General features: G+C 42.7%; 1 protein-coding gene across 1 annotated transcript in view; it reads right to left on the reverse strand.

The window, feature by feature from the left end:
- Positions 1–17,718: 17,718 nt before the first annotated feature.
- The window catches only part of LOC144694189 (lysosomal amino acid transporter 1 homolog), a 58,920-nt gene continuing 57,713 nt past the window's right edge, over positions 17,719–18,925 (reverse strand). The window contains exon 9 of the mRNA XM_078564545.1: positions 17,719–18,001. Within this exon, the coding sequence (XP_078420671.1) occupies positions 17,870–18,001 (132 nt within the window). The 3' untranslated portion in view covers positions 17,719–17,869. The remainder of the gene's footprint in view (positions 18,002–18,925) is intronic.

Genomic DNA, 18,925 nt, shown 5'->3' on the forward strand with positions numbered 1-18,925 from the left:
ATTAACACATGTCTTTGCATAATAATACAGAAATTATGAACACACTACACTTCTCCAAATTAATACATCATCTTGCTTGACATAAACAAAGTAACTTCTAATTACATCCTAGTCTGTGTAAAAGTTTGTTCCAGCAAAGTTCACTTTAAAACCCTGTAAGTAAATGTTTTTGTTTTGCTTTTGACTGCCTGTGCTCACAATTTGAGGAAAGGTCTAATCCAGAAATTGCCCCACTTTGCATCAGGGATCTCAACAAAGTGGGGTTGAGGCTTTCATTGATTACTGATACAGGCTAACTATTTAAATATTGTTTACAGGTTTTGAGACAACAATAATTAGCATTTTAACCACCTTTCATCTCAACATATTTAAAAAACATATGAATGCACTTTACTTTAAACCTATCATTTAAATGTAACTTTTTCTACTAAATTCTATAGAAAAAAAGCTATAAACCTAAAACATTTCAGTAAGCTACTGTGCAACTTAATTATCTAGAAGCTAGCAAAGTGAAATTTGCAGCCATATATTTCCTTAGAAGTGAGGTACAACAGCAAAAACAAAATATAGAGCCTTTAAAAGTGGCAAAATGTCTCATGGCGCTTCCCAGGAGCGTAATTCCACAAAACCTGACACCGAGTCAAAGGAGGAATAATTAGCATTGGTGAGTCAAAACTTGAGTGCTGCTGAAAAAAATGAGACACTTTTTGTCGAAGCTTTTCATTTTTCACTCATCATGACAATTCGCAAGAAAATTCCAAGTCGGGGGAAACAACAATTTATACTATATGAGAAGAGAGTGCTGACTGGTTGGCAAGTGGGCTCTGACTGGTAAAGGTGTTGCCATGGAGAATGCACCAGTTCATGGTGACTGACAGTTAACTGCCAAGCATTGTTTGAAATTTAAACAAGGCAGCTTGACTCTGGTCAAGACATTGCCCCAGGAAATGAACCAGCAAATAGCTGCACTTATTTTGTTTAACTGAAACAGGCACAATGTGTGTACATGTTCTTTCTGTCTGCAAAAAAAAAAACAGGGCCCTGTGTATTAATATATATGTAGTTTCCAGTACACATAAATGCACCACACTGTGAGCCTGACTGACAATCTTGAATTGGTTGCCAGCATAATTCTTAGCACACTGAGGATTATTTAGCAAATGTCCAATTCCGGAATCACATTTAATGTTGGACGCTGGGTTTTGAGTTTTGCAAGCACAGACTGGTTGGGTACGTTCTGTACCTTGCCCGTTGCAAACAGTGGAAGGGGCATGCTGTTTGATACGATCTGCCAGTCTTTGCCCAATATTAGATGTGACTCAGCAAGTCTGGCAGCAACTGTGGAGAGGGAAATAGAGTTAACATTTCAAGTCCAATATGACTTCTTTGGAACTGAAGAGAGGTAGAAATGTGATGGGTTTATGCTGTTGAAAAAGGGGAGAGGCAGTGGAACAAAAGAGAATGTGAGGATAGGTTAAAGGGCAGGGGAGATTAAATGGCAAAGATGCCATGGAACACAATACATAGGGAGTGGTGATGATAGTATTAAAATCTAAACCTTTGGTCCCGGGCAGGCATTAATAGCAGAATAAAGGTCAGCACTGTCTGAAAGCAAAATGCAGAATGTGTTAATAGCAGAGAAAGGGTCAGCGCTGTCTGAAAGCAAAACATGCGAACAAGAAAGAGACTGGCACTTGTGGGGGGGGAAACGGTTGTCAAAATGAAGGACAGAGTTCATGGTCTGAAATTGTTGAGCTCGATGTTGAGACTAGAAGACTGTAAAATGCCTAATTGGAAGGTTAAGTGCTGTTCTTCCAGCTTGTGTTGGGCTTCGCTGGAACATTGTAGTAGGCCAAGGACAGAAATGTGAGTGTGAAAGCAAGATGATGAATTGAAATGGTAAGCGACCGAAAGGTCGGGGTCTCACTTGCAGACATAGCGAATGTGTTCAGCAAAGACGTCACCCAGTCTGCATTTTGTCTCCCTAATGTAGAGGACACTGCATTGTGAGCGGAGAATACGGTAGACTAAATTGAATGAGAGGCAAGTAAATCTCTGCTTCCCCTGGAAGGAATGTTTGGGGCCTTGGCACTGAAGAGGGAGCAGGTAAAGAGGCAGGTATTACACCTCCTGTGATTGCATGGGAAGGTGCTGTGGGAAGGAGCTGAGGTGTTGGGGTGATAGAGGAGTGGACCAGGGTGTCACAGAAGGAACAATCCCTTCGGAATGCTGACAAGGGAGATGAAGGGAAGATGTGTTGGTGATTTGATGCTGGAGTTGGTGGAAATGACAAGGGCATGGTCCTTTGAACATGTAGGTTGGTGAGTTGAAAAGTGAGGACAAGGGGAGCACTTTCGTGGTTCTGGGAGGGAGGGTAAGAGGTGAGGGCAAAAGTGCAGGAAACGGTTTGGACATGGTTGAGGGCCCTGTTAACCATGGTGGGTGAGGGTAGAAATCCTCAGCTGCAGAAAAAGGAAGAAACGTCAGAAGCGCCGTTGTAGAAGATAGCATCATCAGAACAGATGGAGAAACTGGGAGGCAATGTGTGAGGATGTGTGGTCGGGAGTCGATAGTCTTGAAATGAATATTCATAGGCAGCATGTCACCAGAAATTGAGGCAGAGAAGTCGAGGAAGGATAGGGAACTATCAGAGCAAAATTGCTTAATTTTTCCAGTTCCAGATGAGAGAATGAAATGGCACTGATAAAGCTTTTCCAGTACATTGATGACTGTGTGGGAGCAGGCCTGATTAGACCTGGAACAAGGAATGTTTCACATACCCAACAAAAAGACAGGCATAACTCAGGCCATACCTTTTATTTGGAGGAAGTAAGACTAGTTAAAGGAAGAAATTGTTCAAAGGGAGAACAAGTTCAGCTAGGGAGAGGAGGATGATGGTGGGTGGGGATTGTTCAGGTCTCTTCAAGGAAGCAGCAGTAGAGGGCCATCAGACTGTCCTGGTGGGGAATGGAGGCGTAGAGGGATTGGACATCCATTGTGAAGAGGAGGTGGTTAGGGCCAGGAAACTGGAAATTGTTGCAATGTCAAAGGGCATCAGAAGAATCACAAATGTAGGTGGAAAGGGACTGGACAAGGGGAGAGAAAAGAGAGTTAAGATAAGAAGAAATAAATTCAGTGGGCAGGGACAGGCTGAAATGATGGGTGTACCAGGACAGTCCTGCTTGTGGATTTTGGGAAGGAAGTAGAAGTGAGCTATACAGTGTTGGGGGACTATGTGGTTGGGGGCTGTAAGAGGGAAGATCTCCAGAGGCGATGAAATCAGTGACAGTCCTGGAAACGATGGCTTGATGTTTGGTGGTGGGTTCATGGTCCAGGGGGAGGGAGGAAGTAGTGTCTGAGAGTTGGCACTCAGCCTCTGCAAGGTAGAGGCCAGTACACTGGACAACAGCATGCCCGTTGTCAGCAGATTTGATAACAAAGTCAGGGTTTGACCTGAGAGAACAGGGTGCAGCAAATTCAGAGGGAGACAGGTTAGAATGGGTGAGAGGAGCAGAGAAATTAAGACGGCAATGTCATGCCGACAGTTCTTGGTGAAAAGATCAAGAGCGGATAAGAGGCCAGAGGGAGGGGTCTAGGTGGAGGGACAATACTGGAGGCAGGTGAAAGGATCCATTGAACAGGGAGTGTACTCCCGCCCCAAAGAAATGAACACAGAAACTAAGGTGACGGAAGAAGAGTTCAACATCATGCTGAGCCTGAAATTCATTGGGGTAAGGTAACATCGTCACCTCTTTAAGGGGACTTCTTTGAGTGCTCCTGGTCCAGTCTAAGACAACAGGATGCTGAGCAAGGTATTCACACTATTTTGTGCTAGAGGAATGCGCAGACTTAATTCTTCAAAGATCATGCAGTGTCAAAGGTTATTGAATCATAACAAACTTTATTTGAAGGTCAGTATTAAAGCTACATTCCTGAAATGTACACACTTTTGATCCAGTTAGTTTTCAAAAGCCCAAATTGGTAACGTGCTAGCCTTGAAACATAAATTGAATGTTGACAGGAATAATATTTAAGATGTTCTACCCATCCACCACCACCACCACCCTCACCCTCGCCAAAGAAGTTTAGAATGCATATAGTTGCAGAAAATCTTTAAAAAGTTAATCAATATTCATATGTGCAAGATGTTTAAATAACTTGGAATAATTTTTGGAAGAAAATATACAAAGGCCTGAATTTTTCGGATGGCGGGGGCTTGGCGATAGAAGATAGTCAATGTTTGAGGGGTCACGAGGGGAACGATCGGGGTCACGAGGGATAGGCCGGTGGGGGAGGGAGGGCAGGAGGTCACCGGGCTCTATGAGGAGGGTACCCCCAGTCAAAAGAGGCCTTCTGATGGAGGAGCCCCCACACCCACTTCCCGCCCAAGATCGAACTCAGTTTAATTCCGGCCTTCCTCCCCCACCCCGACCTGCCATTTGCCCACCAGCCTAAAAATTGAGGCTGGGCAGGAAACCTTAAGTGGCAATTAAGTGGCCACCTAGGAGCCTTAACTGGGGCAAGGGCAGGCTTCCCGTCCGAAGGCCTGCCTGCTCCACTGTAAAATTGCTAACAGGTCGGGGAGTGCAGGATCCTGGAGGGAATCCCATCCACACAACTTCACACTCCCCCCGCCTCAGGGGTGGTTGGGGAGGGGAGGGGGGGTGGTGGGGTGGGGGGGAACGGAGAGTGTAAAATTCTGGCCCATATCTTATCAACTGAGATTACAATTCTGTCCTGTGGAGTGCCCATGAAGTTTACACAAAGAAGGTACATTACAAATTTTTTTAATATTAATATTACAGCCATATCAGTATAGCCATATCTTCACACTGTAGTGTTTCTTTGTGTATTTACTGGAATAAAGAAACTGATACATTGGGCCACAATGTTCATTGTAAAGTGCTATGCTGATATGATCAACCACAATACAGCTTCTGATTACCGGGGCACATTCCAATTTTTTTACCATTAGCAAATTACATTGGGCATATTGGTGTCACATTACATTGTAATCCATTCTACAAGACCTCTGCTTTAACCACCATTATGGTACTGTAATCACTAATTCAGTTTCAAGATTATGTCAGACATTATAAAAACTCATGTTTAAAATATGATATGCTAAACTAAGGAAAAACTACAAGTTATTTAGCTCCTGGAAATGAATCCATACAAGGGCCAATCATATTCTCAAAATGTTGTCGATAAAACCAAATTGAATCCCAGCAAAACGTGCCACACAGTTTAAAACGCTAAGCATACTGAGGCAGAAAAAAAATCTTTTTATTTGTAAAAATTAGAAAGTCACTTGTATCTTCAGTATTTGAAATTATTTGAAACTTTATCATCTATACTGAAAATATCATATTGTTGATAAAGGCTTCATATTATATGTGAACACCTCTTTTGCACAGGAAAAACACCAATCTCCAATCAAACAGAGGTGGAAAAATCTAAATTGATAAAATTTCTGACAATTCTGCAGTACCATAAAAATCAGCATACAGTCTTTCTTTGTGGCCCGAATAACACTCAAAGTATGTGTGGTCAAAAGAGACTTACTATAATTTAAATGAAAAACATACATACGAAAGATATTCACAATTGTTCTAACATAGCACTGAAATCAATACAGCTTGTTACATTCCAAACTGAGAGATTTGAGCCTTATGTTCTATAATTTATCAAGGCTTTTCCTTCCATTTCGGATGGGATGTCATCACTGGATCAATTAATTACATTAGGAGTTAATAGCAGCTTAGAGATCAAATGGCAAGTTTGCTATTTTTACATCATTAATATTTTAATATAGGGTATACAGACTTTTTTCTTGAATTTCATGTGATTTATTGATTTTAGCAATTTCACTTTCAAAAACATGGGTCATTAAGGTTCATAAATGCCTAAACTAGATTTATCTGATACCTGATAAGTAACAGTGATAGTAAGACATAATCTAAAATTAATTAGATTAAATGCTGGATTTAGGACAGCATATGATTGATAATTCTAAAATCATGACTTAAGGAACGATAAATGATTTAACATTATGCATTTCCAACTACAGGTCATGAGATTAAATCATACAGTCTGCACTCTAATTTAATTCTAACCAGATTCTGTACATATAATAACATTCCAGTAAATAAAATATATACTATGCAAAAGCATCATTTAACCTACAGCTTCAGAAAAAAACTTAAAATTATTTATTTGTAGAAGCGATAACTTTCATTTTTCGCTTTGCAGTGGATAGTGCCTGGCAGTGCACGAGGAACTAAGAAATTTAAGCAGCGTGTTTGTCAGTGGCTTTTTAACCAAGCCATTGTAACTCTTTCAGAGTTCACCCTTTACCATTTAACTCTTTCTAGTGCATTTACAGTTCTTTAACTTTTTTTTTCCAGGAGTGGGACATGAACCCACAACCTTCTGACTCAAAGGTGAGGGTGCTATGAACTGAGCCACAGCTGACACCTCACCAAGCCATTCTACTTGCACCTGATTTCCAGGTTTTCCAACCAATTTGTGGGAGTGGACACCCCACATCATGCTATTGAGCTCAACTATTTGAGGGCACCCAGCTAGGATAAAGTTTGAAGCATTGCATAAACGTTTAAACAGAACAAGAACCTGCAGCAATGAAAACAGAAAATCTGGGAAATGCTCAGCAGCTTGGGCAACAGCAGTGCAGAGAGAAACAGAGCTAACATTTCAGGTCGATGACCTTGCATAATGTGCAGCAATGGACTCACAACATAGCAAGGCTGTACCCTATTTCATTGACGCGTCCCTAAAGATGATGCTTTGAGGTGTAAGGCCCCATAGAGAGAGTACCAAGGTCAACAGCAGGCGTGCACTGCCACACTCCTGGGTACAGTGCTGGACAAAGTTTTAATGTCATAATCAGGGCAGGAAAGGTGAGTGACATGGCACCTTCACATATATCTGATGCGTGCCTAACCCCAGCTGTGCTCACTCTGCCTTCCCAAGCCCACTCTTGCACATTATTTTTCATACCAACTTGCAGATGTATTATTGCTTTCTGTCCAGGCACCTCCTCATCTTCAACTGACCATTCAACATTGACACTTACCATCATCATAAAGCAATGTCACACCTAGTCCTCACCCTGACACTCCAGAAATGTTGTCCTCCAAACTCTTAAAATATTCCACAGCTCACAATCACAGGTCACTTTTTCTCTCCTTGCAGAAGAGAGCACAGTGTATGAGGGAGAGACAGGGAACCAGAGATGGCTGTCCAGTCATCACCATACTGGCTACAGAGGAGGCGGCGTTGGAGATAAGCCAAGTCTCAGTGTGTCTGGCCACTGGGGATGAAGAGATGGGAGGGTGTCTCAGCTACCTGGTGACAAAACTAAATGTCATACAGTCACATGACAGTCAACGCTCGTTCCTGCTGACTTGTCAGCAGCCAGTCCAATATGCACAGTGATAAACTTGGCACCTTCTTAACTTGACATGTCTTTCATCTCCCCCAGGCCCTTCAAACAGGTGGTGGTGGAGGACCAGGATGAAGACTTTTACAAGGAGGTGACTCACTCTAAGGATACACTGTCTTAGGACTTCAGCTCAGACACACACATCTTGATGGGACCAGCAAGATAGGCAGTTGGGCTTACACATGGGGCAGAATTTTCTGCCTGCCGGGCGGGCGGGCCCAACCTATTCTCCGGCGGGCGGGGAGCTGATCCCCGCCGGAGATGTGGGCCACACCGCCGTTTTACATGGGCGGGCCAATTAAGGCCCACCCAGCGTGACGTCCGGCGGGAAGTGCTATGCGCTTCCTGTGCGGGTGGGGAGGGATTCCCCAAAAGCGAGAGTGCACTCTTTCACGCATGCGTACGAAAGAGCACACATCTCCCTGAGGCTAAGTGCTGCCTCAGGAAGATAGCTTCCACTTTGAAAAAGATTAAAAATAGGGAAAAAAAAATGAGATGGGACATGTTCATAATTTACATATAAGCTTATTAAACTTTTTATAACCCTGCATGAAACCTCATCCCGCCGGTGGATGAGGTTTCATGTTTTTTCTGGTTGCTGCCAGGGCTCCTGGCCTGCCCACCAACCTTAAGGTTGGACGGGCAGGTCCTTTAATTGTTTAAATGATCCTGTCAATGGCCTCGATTGGCCATTGACAGGTTGGCGGGCCCGCAGCTGATTTTGCTGTGCCCCCGCCTTCCTGAAAATTTAAATGGAGCGGGGTGACATCGGGGGTTCCTCCCGACATCATCCCGCGTCATTTTACACATCTGCGAGTGGGCCCCACCCCCTGCTCGCCGACGGCAAAATTCTGCCCAGTGTGTGATCACAAGTTAGCAAGAGCAGCTGGTGGAGACAAGGACCACAGTGAAATGTTCCTGCTGGAAGGTGCAGCTCTGCTCAGCTGGACGCAGATGTTGAGCCTTGGGGGCTATCCTTAAAGGGGATTCTTGAGCATTGACAGAAGACATACGAGGTCCTGTCAAACTTTCCAGCTTTGCTGTCCATGATCATAAAGAGATTAGAGGATTTTCATGAGTGCCATGATGCCTCATGCATTCACATCCATGGAAAGAGTGGCCGCCTGTGTGGAGCATCAGACGTGGCAGTCCGAGTGCATGCTGGCCCTGGCCAATAGCCTGTACATACAGACTGCTACCTTAAACAGTACTGATGAAAGCAGCCTTGCCATTCAGTGCCCCACTGAAGTGTAGCAAAGTACACTCCACCCCATTACTAGCAGGAAAGTGCAGATGGGCCATGAGAGGGAAGGTGGAGCAAGGTTACGTGGTGGTGGGGATTCTGCTCAAAGCACTGCCACTTCTCAACTATATCACATTCTTCTACCCCGAGTCAGAGACCCAAATGCTGCTTCTAGTTTAATGGCCGAGTCTGCCCCTTCACAGGCTCAGGGGGGCAGTTCTGGTGGCAAACTCAATGGCTTCAAAATGCAAATGTCGGCCAAGAGCAGACATTTCTTAGCAGTCAGAGCAGGGATATGAGCTGGCTGTGCTGAAGCCACAGGCGTTGCAGCACACAGGAGTAGTTGAAAAAAAGGGATAATCTGGAATTGTAGTTGCACAACCACATGAACATGTTTAACATAGCGTTAGATTGTTAACAACATTAGGTTGTTAATTTTCTGTTGAATGTTTCTGTATGATTTAAATTATTTGCTCCATCTTTCTGTATTCACCATTTTTGTCTGTTGCCTGGGACATCACCTTCTCCTTTGTGAAGGATGAAAAGACAAGAGTTGAAGATGAACAATGGATGTCTGTGAAAGGGATGAATTGTTGAATACGGACTGTATTCTGCTGGGAATTGGGGGGTGCGGGGAGAGTGGTGGGGAGGGGGGGGTGGTGGTGGAGCTGCCTAGCGGGTTGAGAATTTGGTTACCAGATAGGTACAGTTTCAGTCTAATTGAACTGTTCCAAACTCAGGGCATCCCAGGCATCTATGTGTGTTGCTACTGCTGTCCTTGCCACATCAAGTTCCTGCTCATGTTGGTGCTATTCCTTCCCCTGCACTGCTCCCCCTTCTCCCCAAAGGTGTGGTATCCTGAGTTCTTCTTCCTCCTGGAGTTCCAGTCCTTGCTGCTGTGCTATATTGTGCAAGCAGACACTATCATTCGGGTTCGTACTGAAGGATATCCCCAGATCTGAGCAGGCACATAAAATGTATCTTCAGCAACCTGATTGCCTGCTAGATGATAGCTTTGGCGGTCAAGAGGCTTTGATTATATCTCTCCTGGCCAGATCTTCAGAGGGTAGATCTCATCTACAAGGAGCCATCTACTCACTCTGCTTCAAAGTGTGAAATCTCAGGGACGCTTAGTTGGCACAGGATGAAAACATCATGGCAGTTCCTAGGGAATCTTGCATGTTCATCTCTTTATGGTTGCACATCAGCTTCACATTGACGGAATGGAAGCCCTTGCAGCTAAAGATGACTCCAAGATGATTGATAGCCTTGTGTGTGCAGGTGATGACTCTCTGAGGCTGTGAAATCCAGTCAGAGCAGCAAAACTGAGCACCTGGCTCATTCTGACTGGCCTCATCAGTTAAGAAATGCAAGGAAGTTCCAGCCCTGGAAAACATGGCATCAGTCACTTGTGAGATGCATTTGTAAGCAACAGATTGTGAGATTCTCAGAATCACAGAATCTTTATAATGCAGAAGGAGGCCATTCAGGCCATTGAGTCTGCATTGGCCCTCTGAAAGACCATTCCACATAGTCCCACTTCCCTGCCTTATCCCCGTAACCTTGCACATTATTTATTTTCAGTCAGCAATCCAATTCCTTTTAGAATACCTCAATCGAACCTGCCTCCACCACCCTTTCAGGAAGTTCATTCCAGACTCCAACCACTACCTGGGTGAAAAAAATTTTCCTCACATCACATTTACTCCTTTTGCCAATTATTTTGAATCCATTCTCTTTAGTTTATGATGCTCTTGGGTGGAATAGTTTCTCACTATTTACCCTGTCCATACACCTCAGGATCTTGAATAGCTCTATCAAGTCTCCTCTCAGCCTTCTGTTCTCCAAGGAAGAATCCCAACCTCTCCAATCTATCCTCATAGCTACAGTTCTTTATCCCTGAAATCATTCTTGTGAAGCTCCTCTGAACTCTCTCCAATGCCTTCACATCCTTCCTCAAGTATGGCGCCCAGAACTGGACACAGTAATCCAGATGAGGCCTAACTAGTGTCTTGTACAAGTTTAACATGACCTCTTTACTCTTGTACTCAATGCCCCTATTAATAAAGCCTAAGATACTATATGCTTTATTAACTGCTCTCTCAACATGCCCTGCCACCTTCAATGACCTATGTACATATACAGCAAGGTCCCTCTGTTTCCGCACCTTCTTTAGAGTCTCTCCCTTTATTTTATCATGTTCTTCCTTCCAAAATGGATCATCTCACACTTCTCTGCATTGAACTTCATCCGCCACTTGCCTGCCCAATCCACCAACATGTCTATGTCCTTTTGAAGTTCAGGACTATCATCATCACAGTTGACAATGTTTCCAATCTTCGTATCACCTGCAAATATTGAAATCATGCCCTACACACCACAGTCTAGGTCATTAATATATATCAGGAAGAGTATGGGTCCCAACACTGACCCCTGGGGAACTCCACTACAAATCTTCCTCCAATCTGAAAAACAACCATTTATTACTACTCTCTGTTTCCTGACACTCAGCCAATTTCTTATCCAAGTGCCTACTTTCCCTTTTATTCCATGACCTAGAATGTTGCTCAAGTCTGTCGTGTGGCACTATATCAAATGCCTTTTGAAAATCCATATACACCATATCAACAGTGTTTCCCTTATCAACCTTCTCCATTACCTCCACAAAAAAATCCAGAGCTAAACATGATTTTTTCTGAATGAATCCATGCTGGCTTTCCTTAATTATCCTGCGCTTGTCTAAGTGACTATTGATTCTATCCTGAACTATAGTTTCCAGAAGTTTCCCTGCCATGGAGGTCATCTGACTGGTCTGTAGTTGCCGGCTATATACTTGCACCACTTTTTGAACAAGGGTGTAACATTTGCAATTCTCCAGTCCTCTGGCACCTCTGCTGTGTCTAAGGAAGGCTGGAAGATTATCATTAGTGCCTCTGCAACTTCCACTCTCACTTCCCTAGTACCCTTGGATGCATCTCATCTGGTCCTGATACCTTATCTATTTTAAGTAAAGATAGCCTAACACCTCCTCCTTCTTAAAGGTAAATTCTTCTAGTGTACCAGTTACCTCCTCTCTCAAGTCAGCCTGGGTAGCATCTTCTTCCTTTGTGAAAACAGATGTTCAATACCTCCGCTATTTCTCCAGCCTTCACGTGAAATTCCCTTTTGTCCCTAATCAGCCCTACTCTTTCTTTTACCAGCCTTTGATTATTTACATGCTTATAGAAGACCTTGGGATTCCTTTTTATGTTAGTTGCCAGCCTCTTTTCGTGCTCTCTCCTTGCTTTTCTTATTAGTTGCTTCGCTTCCCCTCTGGTCCTTCTTTATTCAGCCTGATTCTCCATTGTATTTTCTACCTGACATCTATCATAAGTGCACTTCTTCCTTTTCATTTTCACCTCTATCTCTCTCATCATTCAGGGCGCTCTGGATTTATTTGTCCTACTTTTCCCCTTCAAGGGAACATACCTTGACATTGCTTGCGATACTTTTTCTTTGAATGTGGCCCATTGTTCAGCCACCATCTTTTCTGCCAATATTTGATTTCAACTGACTTGACTCAGGTGCATTCTCATCCCATTGAAATTGGCTTTCCCCCAATTAATTATCCCTGCTCTGGATTGTTCCCTGTCCTTTTCCATGATTAACCTAAACCTTATGATACAATTATCACTGTCCCCTAAAGGCTCTCCTGCTGATATTTGACCTACTTGGGCCAACTCATTCCCCAGAACCAGGTCCAGAAGTGCATATCCTCTCGTTGGACCAGAAACTTACTGCTGCAGAAAATTATCTTAAAACACATTCCAGGAACTCTCACCCCTCTTGTCCCTTTGTACTATTCCTATCCCAGTCTATATTTGAATAATTGAAGTCCCCCATTATGATTACTCTATAATTCTTGCACCTCTCTGTAATTTCTTTGCAAATTTGTTTCTCCACATCCCTTCCACTAGTTGGTGGTCTATACACTACACCGAACAATGTTATTGTACCTGTTTCATTCCATGCCTCTAGCCAGAGAGATTCTGTCCTTGACCCCCTCTGGAACCTCCTCTCTCCCCAGTATGGTAATGCCATCTTTAATCAACATTTCCACTCTCTACCACCACTGCACCAACCATCCCCCCACCCCCCACTCCCCCCACCACAACCCCGCACCTTTTCTTTTTTTCCTGTCTCTCCTAAACATTATCTACCCAGGAATATTTAATGCCCAGTCCTGCCCTTCTTTGAGCCAGGTCTCTGTTATCACAATAATATCATAATTCCATTTATCAATCTGTGCCTGCAGTTCACCAATCTTATTAACTACACTCCGTGTATTCACATACTTGCACATTAACCCTGATTTATGCTTTTTAAACTTTCCCCCTTATTCAGATCCCATCTAGTGATTTACTATTGCCTACTCTAATTCCATCAAACTATCAAAGTATTCTATTTACCTTGATACTACTCTATGATATATCCTCCTTTTCAGTTGATACTTTTCTACTTCCCACTGCCAGTTTTTCTCCTCTCCACTCTGAATTTCCTCTCAGGTTCCCATCCCCCCATCAATCTAGTTTAAACCCTCCCTAACAGCACTAGCAAACCTCCCCACAAGAACATTAGTCCCAGTCCTGTTAAGGTGTAACCCATCCTTCTTGTACAGGTCCCTTCTTCCCTTCCCCAGATCAGCTTCCAATGCCTCAGAAATCTAAAGCCCTCCCTCCTACTCCATTTCTCCAGCCACATGTTGAACTGTTCAATCTTCCTATTCTTATGCTCACTGACACGTAGCACTGGGAGTAATCCTGAGATTACTGCCCTTGAGGTCCTGCTTTTTAATTCCCTATGGTAAATGTAGCTTTAAGGAATGTAGTGACTGTAACTTTAAGACTTATTGTACTGTGTAGTATCACGTGACAGCGTGAACAAATCAACCCTAAGGATGAGGAACCTTCGGGTGGTTTTGTGTCTAATTGTGGATCTTGATGGAAGCATGTAACTGCTACTGAAGCCCTGTATGAGAAACCTGTCTCGTGAAAAACCCATCTGCAAAATCAAGTCTATAACACCTTCCTGCACTGACATACCTTAAACTTTATATAAAGTGTTTACTACAGTATTTATTTACTAATTTATTTTAAATATTTTCTTAATTTAGAATAATTCCTATGTATACTACAATTTACTGTGCTTATTAGATGTTAGTACCATCCACAAATACAACTAAAAGTTACCATTTCTTAATTACACAGGTATGTGTTTAGGACTCATGCTGTTTTCAGTCTCCTGACTGTCTCTCCTCTCATGCTATTTTCACACTCCAGGCTGCCTCTCCTCTTGCGCTGTTTTCACACTTTCGACCGTGACTCTACTCGCGCTGTTTATGATCTTCTGACTGCCTCTCTTCTTTGGCTGTTTTCACATGAGTATCTAGTGCAGACCCATGGAAGAATCCAGAGAATGAAGAAAGTAAAAGCTGTGGTGACTTTGACAGGCACAGGAAATGTGTGTACACCTGGTCCACTTGAAGGAGATCTTTTTCCAGGAGGCTGCAAATGCCTGTGAGCACCTGATGGAAAACTCTTGAGTTTCCTGAGGGACTGGTGCTCAGTCATGTCCAGGAAGTTTATTCTTTGCCTGTAACCCATCTTGGTTGGGGTGGGGGTATTGCTTCTTGCAGATTGGACTTAATGTTAATGACCTCTTACAATCTGCTGGGGTGAGTGTGTAACCATTTCGCAGATGGACCTATATGGAAGGGTGTGAGGGTGTGATGTGTCTCAAGTGTGGGATTGCCTAGTGTCTTGGCCAAGTGTACAAGTCAGCATGAAGCAGACATGCTACTCTGCCTGGCAAAGGGGGATTCTGCGGGGTTATGGTTATGAACTTCAACACCTGTTGGTTAGCAAGGATCTTTAAGAACTTTTCTATGCCGACAGTGGGCATGTCAGGAACACGACTGAAAGTATTTTTCCACAATAGATTCATTACAATGTCCCTTTTTACTTGCAGAAGAAAAGGCCACATAATACCAGAAAGAGGGCCAGAACTGGAGGTGGCCAACCCAGTTTCAGAATTTTCACTCCTGTAGTGGAGAAAATATCGGAGCTGTCTGCCAGTCATGTGGAGTTGTACCACTGGGCGGGGTGAGGTTGGAGGACCGCCCCTGGGTGGTGAGAATCCAAGTGCACATAGCTCTCTCCCGTAAATCATGCTGAAGGAAGTGGGGGAGGTGGGATTGGAAACTGGGAAACCTGGCAAGGAGGTAGCATTGATGGGTTTAGACTTTGGTGTCTTGCAGAAATTGGGAAGGAATGTGTTTCTCAATGTTGAAGGGGCTGAGGTTTTGACCCTGGTTACCATCTCCCAATGGTGCAAATGTGTGTTTGAGGAAGCGTATCTCCATGAAGTCAAGTCAAAGGACGATTGTGCCCTCCATACTCCTTGTTTGTTTCCCCCACAGGTGAAAATTCGGCAGCTGCAACTACCAACCCTGAAGGACCAATGTTAACCTCTGATGATGAGGAGGAAGCCTCAGAGGGTGCAGCATCACATACTTGCTCCCCAAAAACAAAGATAGCTGGAAAAACTCAGCAGGTCTGACAGCATCTGCGGAGAGGAAGACAGTTAACGTTTCACGTCCGTATGACTCTTCATCCGAACTAAAGAAAAATGGGATTAATTCTGGTTTCCCCTTGCAAAGAACTTGTACAGATATCAATGGGCTCAATGGCCTCCTCACACACTGCAAACTTCAATTTCAATAAGGTAGACAACCCTGCAAATAAATAATTGCCTATGTACATCACATAAACCAGGCACCCACAACATGCAAATTAATAGCAATAAATTGTTTTGTAAGCTGTAAATTTTTGTGCATTTCAGGGAGATGTTTTACTCATTGTTCAGATTGTCTTTCAGTTAAGTAGGCAGCCTCAATAGAAAAGGTGAACATCTCATTATGTTACATTGTGAGTTTTGCAAAACATATTTTGCTGCTTAAACATGATATAGAGCCACTGGCATTTTAAATTTCCACTTGCTTTACATTAAACATAGAAGTTTTGTTTAGAATGATGTGTTTATGACTTGTTTGATTTGGATTCTGGAACACTGCATTGAAATTAGTTAAATAAAGATTTAAATCTGAGCATAAAAATGGACAGTTAATATTATAGATGATCCTGTGGCAAAAAATATATTACATGCAAGTCTAAGCCTGCTGAAAAATGTTCCCTGGAAATGTACAAATGGATTCTAGATTATTTGGAAGTCCTGTGCAAAATAAACATAAACAGTAAATAAGACGTGACAGGCAGGCTACAGAAAGCAAATGGAAGAGGACATTTACATCAAACTTAGTGAGAATTTAGAAATATTTCTTACAATCTTAGCAACCAGTTATTCAAAACATTAAAACTTTATCAGAATGTATCAATGACTTAAATGCATTGTAATCTTGCTTTAAGATTTCCTCTACTTATGGAGATTTGATAATTGTAGCATGCATTTTTCATCAATCGTGCTTTGTGCAGTTTCATAATCCATAAATAAGGGTGGTACTCGAGCATGAAATATAATATATCGTATATATTACATAGGCAATTAAAAGAAACAAATCCCTGAATGATAAATGATTTGTGTATTCAAATTTGTCATTAAGAATCAAATCAGAGCTGTCAATACTATTTTATAGTTTGTTGGACCCAAGAATGTCCCTTGGCATTACCTATTGATAAAACAAAGCATTTAGTTCTTGAGGCTGGAGCTTTTTCTATCAGCAGGCTTTTTTTTCTCCTCCTTTCGCCAAGAAAATACAAAACATCCTCTCTCTATTCACTATATTTGCAGAAATGCCATTAACTATTTTCAACAGTAAGTTGTGAAATTAGTTCTAATTTTACATGTTAATGCCTGAATGCCAGGTGTATTTTTCTGGATCACATGACAATTTGGGTCAGCAAGACGGTCAAGGCATTAAACAGTTATTTGTACAAATAGCAGATGCTGCAATGAAAAGTGTGACATCTGAGAGATGGACATTGGTGCAGGTAATTGCTCTGTGGAACAAAGTGCATACCATTTAAAAATCACAGCTTTCTGGGTCTGTCTCGGGCCTTGGGGCATGATCTCCTCTTCTTTTGGTGGTGGGGCAGTGGGTGGTGTGGGCTGGGTGGGGATGGATCAACAATATGACCAAGAAATGAGAATCAAATAGTGTGACATTGTGCTAGGAACTGACCAATGGAGTATTGCCAGACAAGTAACCCATGGGGAGGATTTTTAGTTCAGCGGGCAGGCATGCGCCCGACCGAGCATAAAATGACGTGCTAGGACATCGGGCGAGCATCCAGACATCATTGTGTATTTGCGTGATATTTTGGTCGGCGGGCGCACGCCAGAGTTGGCAGCACGCCCACCGACAATTAAAAGGCCTATTAAGGGTAATTGAAAGAAATTTTTTGCTGCCCGTCCAATCTTATTGCAGGCAGACAAAAAGGCCAAGCGGCCTTTGCGTTTTTTTTTTAGGAATTTTCATCCACGGTTTCCAACAGCAAATAAAAATAAAATAAAAATTTTTAAACTTAATTTATAACATGACCCTGCTCATGTTACAGAGTCACATGAGGGGACATGTTTTATAACATTTTTTAAATCTTTATTTTTGACGTTTTAAACTGTTCATCTCTGTGCCTCAGGGAGCTTTTCCAGTGTGCACTTGTGCACATGCACGAAGTTCATGCTCGACCTCCTCTCTCCACCCCCACCCCCCCCACCTCCACACAGGCAGCATTGAGCGCTGCCACTCGTGTTTCATGCTGGGTGAGCCTTAATTGGCACGCCAGCGTGAAATCGCGGTCCGGCCCTGATTGTGGGTGGCGGTCAGCTTCCCAACCGCCCCCGCCGAGGAAAAAATCCTCCCCCATGTCCGATAATCAGATCATTTGAATTAGACTTGGCTCCATCACATGGTGCACACCAAACCAATGAGATCAATTAGATGACGAAACAACTTCAAAAACCTAACATTTTTAATAAACTGATATGGATGACAATTACAATATGATGTAAATATTAAAACAAATTAGCTATTGACTAAAGTCTAAAATTAAACAAGCAATAAGTTATAGAGCAATTTAGATGTTATCCGACATTCAGAAATTACTTTATTTAAACTGGTGCAATTGCGCAAAGTTGTTCAGCTGCTCCTCGTCACTATCAAGGAGTGGTGCCACCTCTGGAACTGAACGGAGAGAGAAGTTGCTTCGTTTGCGGTATCTAATGAACTGTGCAGTAATCTGTAGGAGGTTTATTAAGGATATAACTGAAAAAATCTGTGTCTATGTAACCTACAAATTTGGTTAAAAATTTGTGAAACGTGGATATGATCAGAACTATGCAAATATTTTGATATATAAAAAAAAAACATGGACTCTACATAAAGACATAAAGTAAATCTGTTGTAGAAATTAAAACATCGACCATCGCGGTCTTGTGATGAAAATTAAATAGCATCAGGAAAGACTTATTAAAACTGTACTGTTTTCATCAGTGATCACACTTCGATTCCACATTTTCCCTTATTAGGCCAGCGGTGATTAAATTGCATATCAACTATCTGGTGCACACAAATGGTCAAGTATTTCCAGGACAGTTATGTCACTATCCAAGAATGTGGAAGATTGCCTAGGTGCAACATGTTCTATGTACAAAAAAAAAATGATACATCTAACGTTGCTAATTATTTTCTTTTTTTTATTATTCATTCACAGGATGTGGGCTTCGCTAGCTGGGCCAGCACTTTTTCCCAACCCTAATTGCCCTTGAGCAGGTGGTGGTGAGCTGCCTTCTTGAACCGCTACAGTCCATGTGGTGTAGGTATACTTACAGTGCTGTTAGGGAGGGAGTTCCAGGATTTTGACCCAGTGACAGTGAAGGAACGGCGGTATATTTCCAAGTCAGGATGGTGAATGACTTGAGGGGAACTTCCAGGTGGTGGTGTTTCCACCTATCTGCTGCCCTTGTCCTTCTAAATGGTAGCGGTCATCAGTTTGGAAGGTGCTGTCTTAAAAGCCTTGGTGAATTCCTGCAGGGCATCTTGTAGGTGATTCTTCCCAATCAATGGAATTCTCAATAAAAGGAATTATCAGTAATGCCATGAAGCAACGTCTACTCACCTGTAACTTGCTCACTAACACTTAGTTCACGTGCTACCAAAACTG

Source organism: Cetorhinus maximus, chromosome 19 (assembly GCF_964194155.1).
Source record: "Cetorhinus maximus chromosome 19, sCetMax3.hap1.1, whole genome shotgun sequence".
Lineage (NCBI taxonomy): Eukaryota > Metazoa > Chordata > Chondrichthyes > Lamniformes > Cetorhinidae > Cetorhinus > Cetorhinus maximus.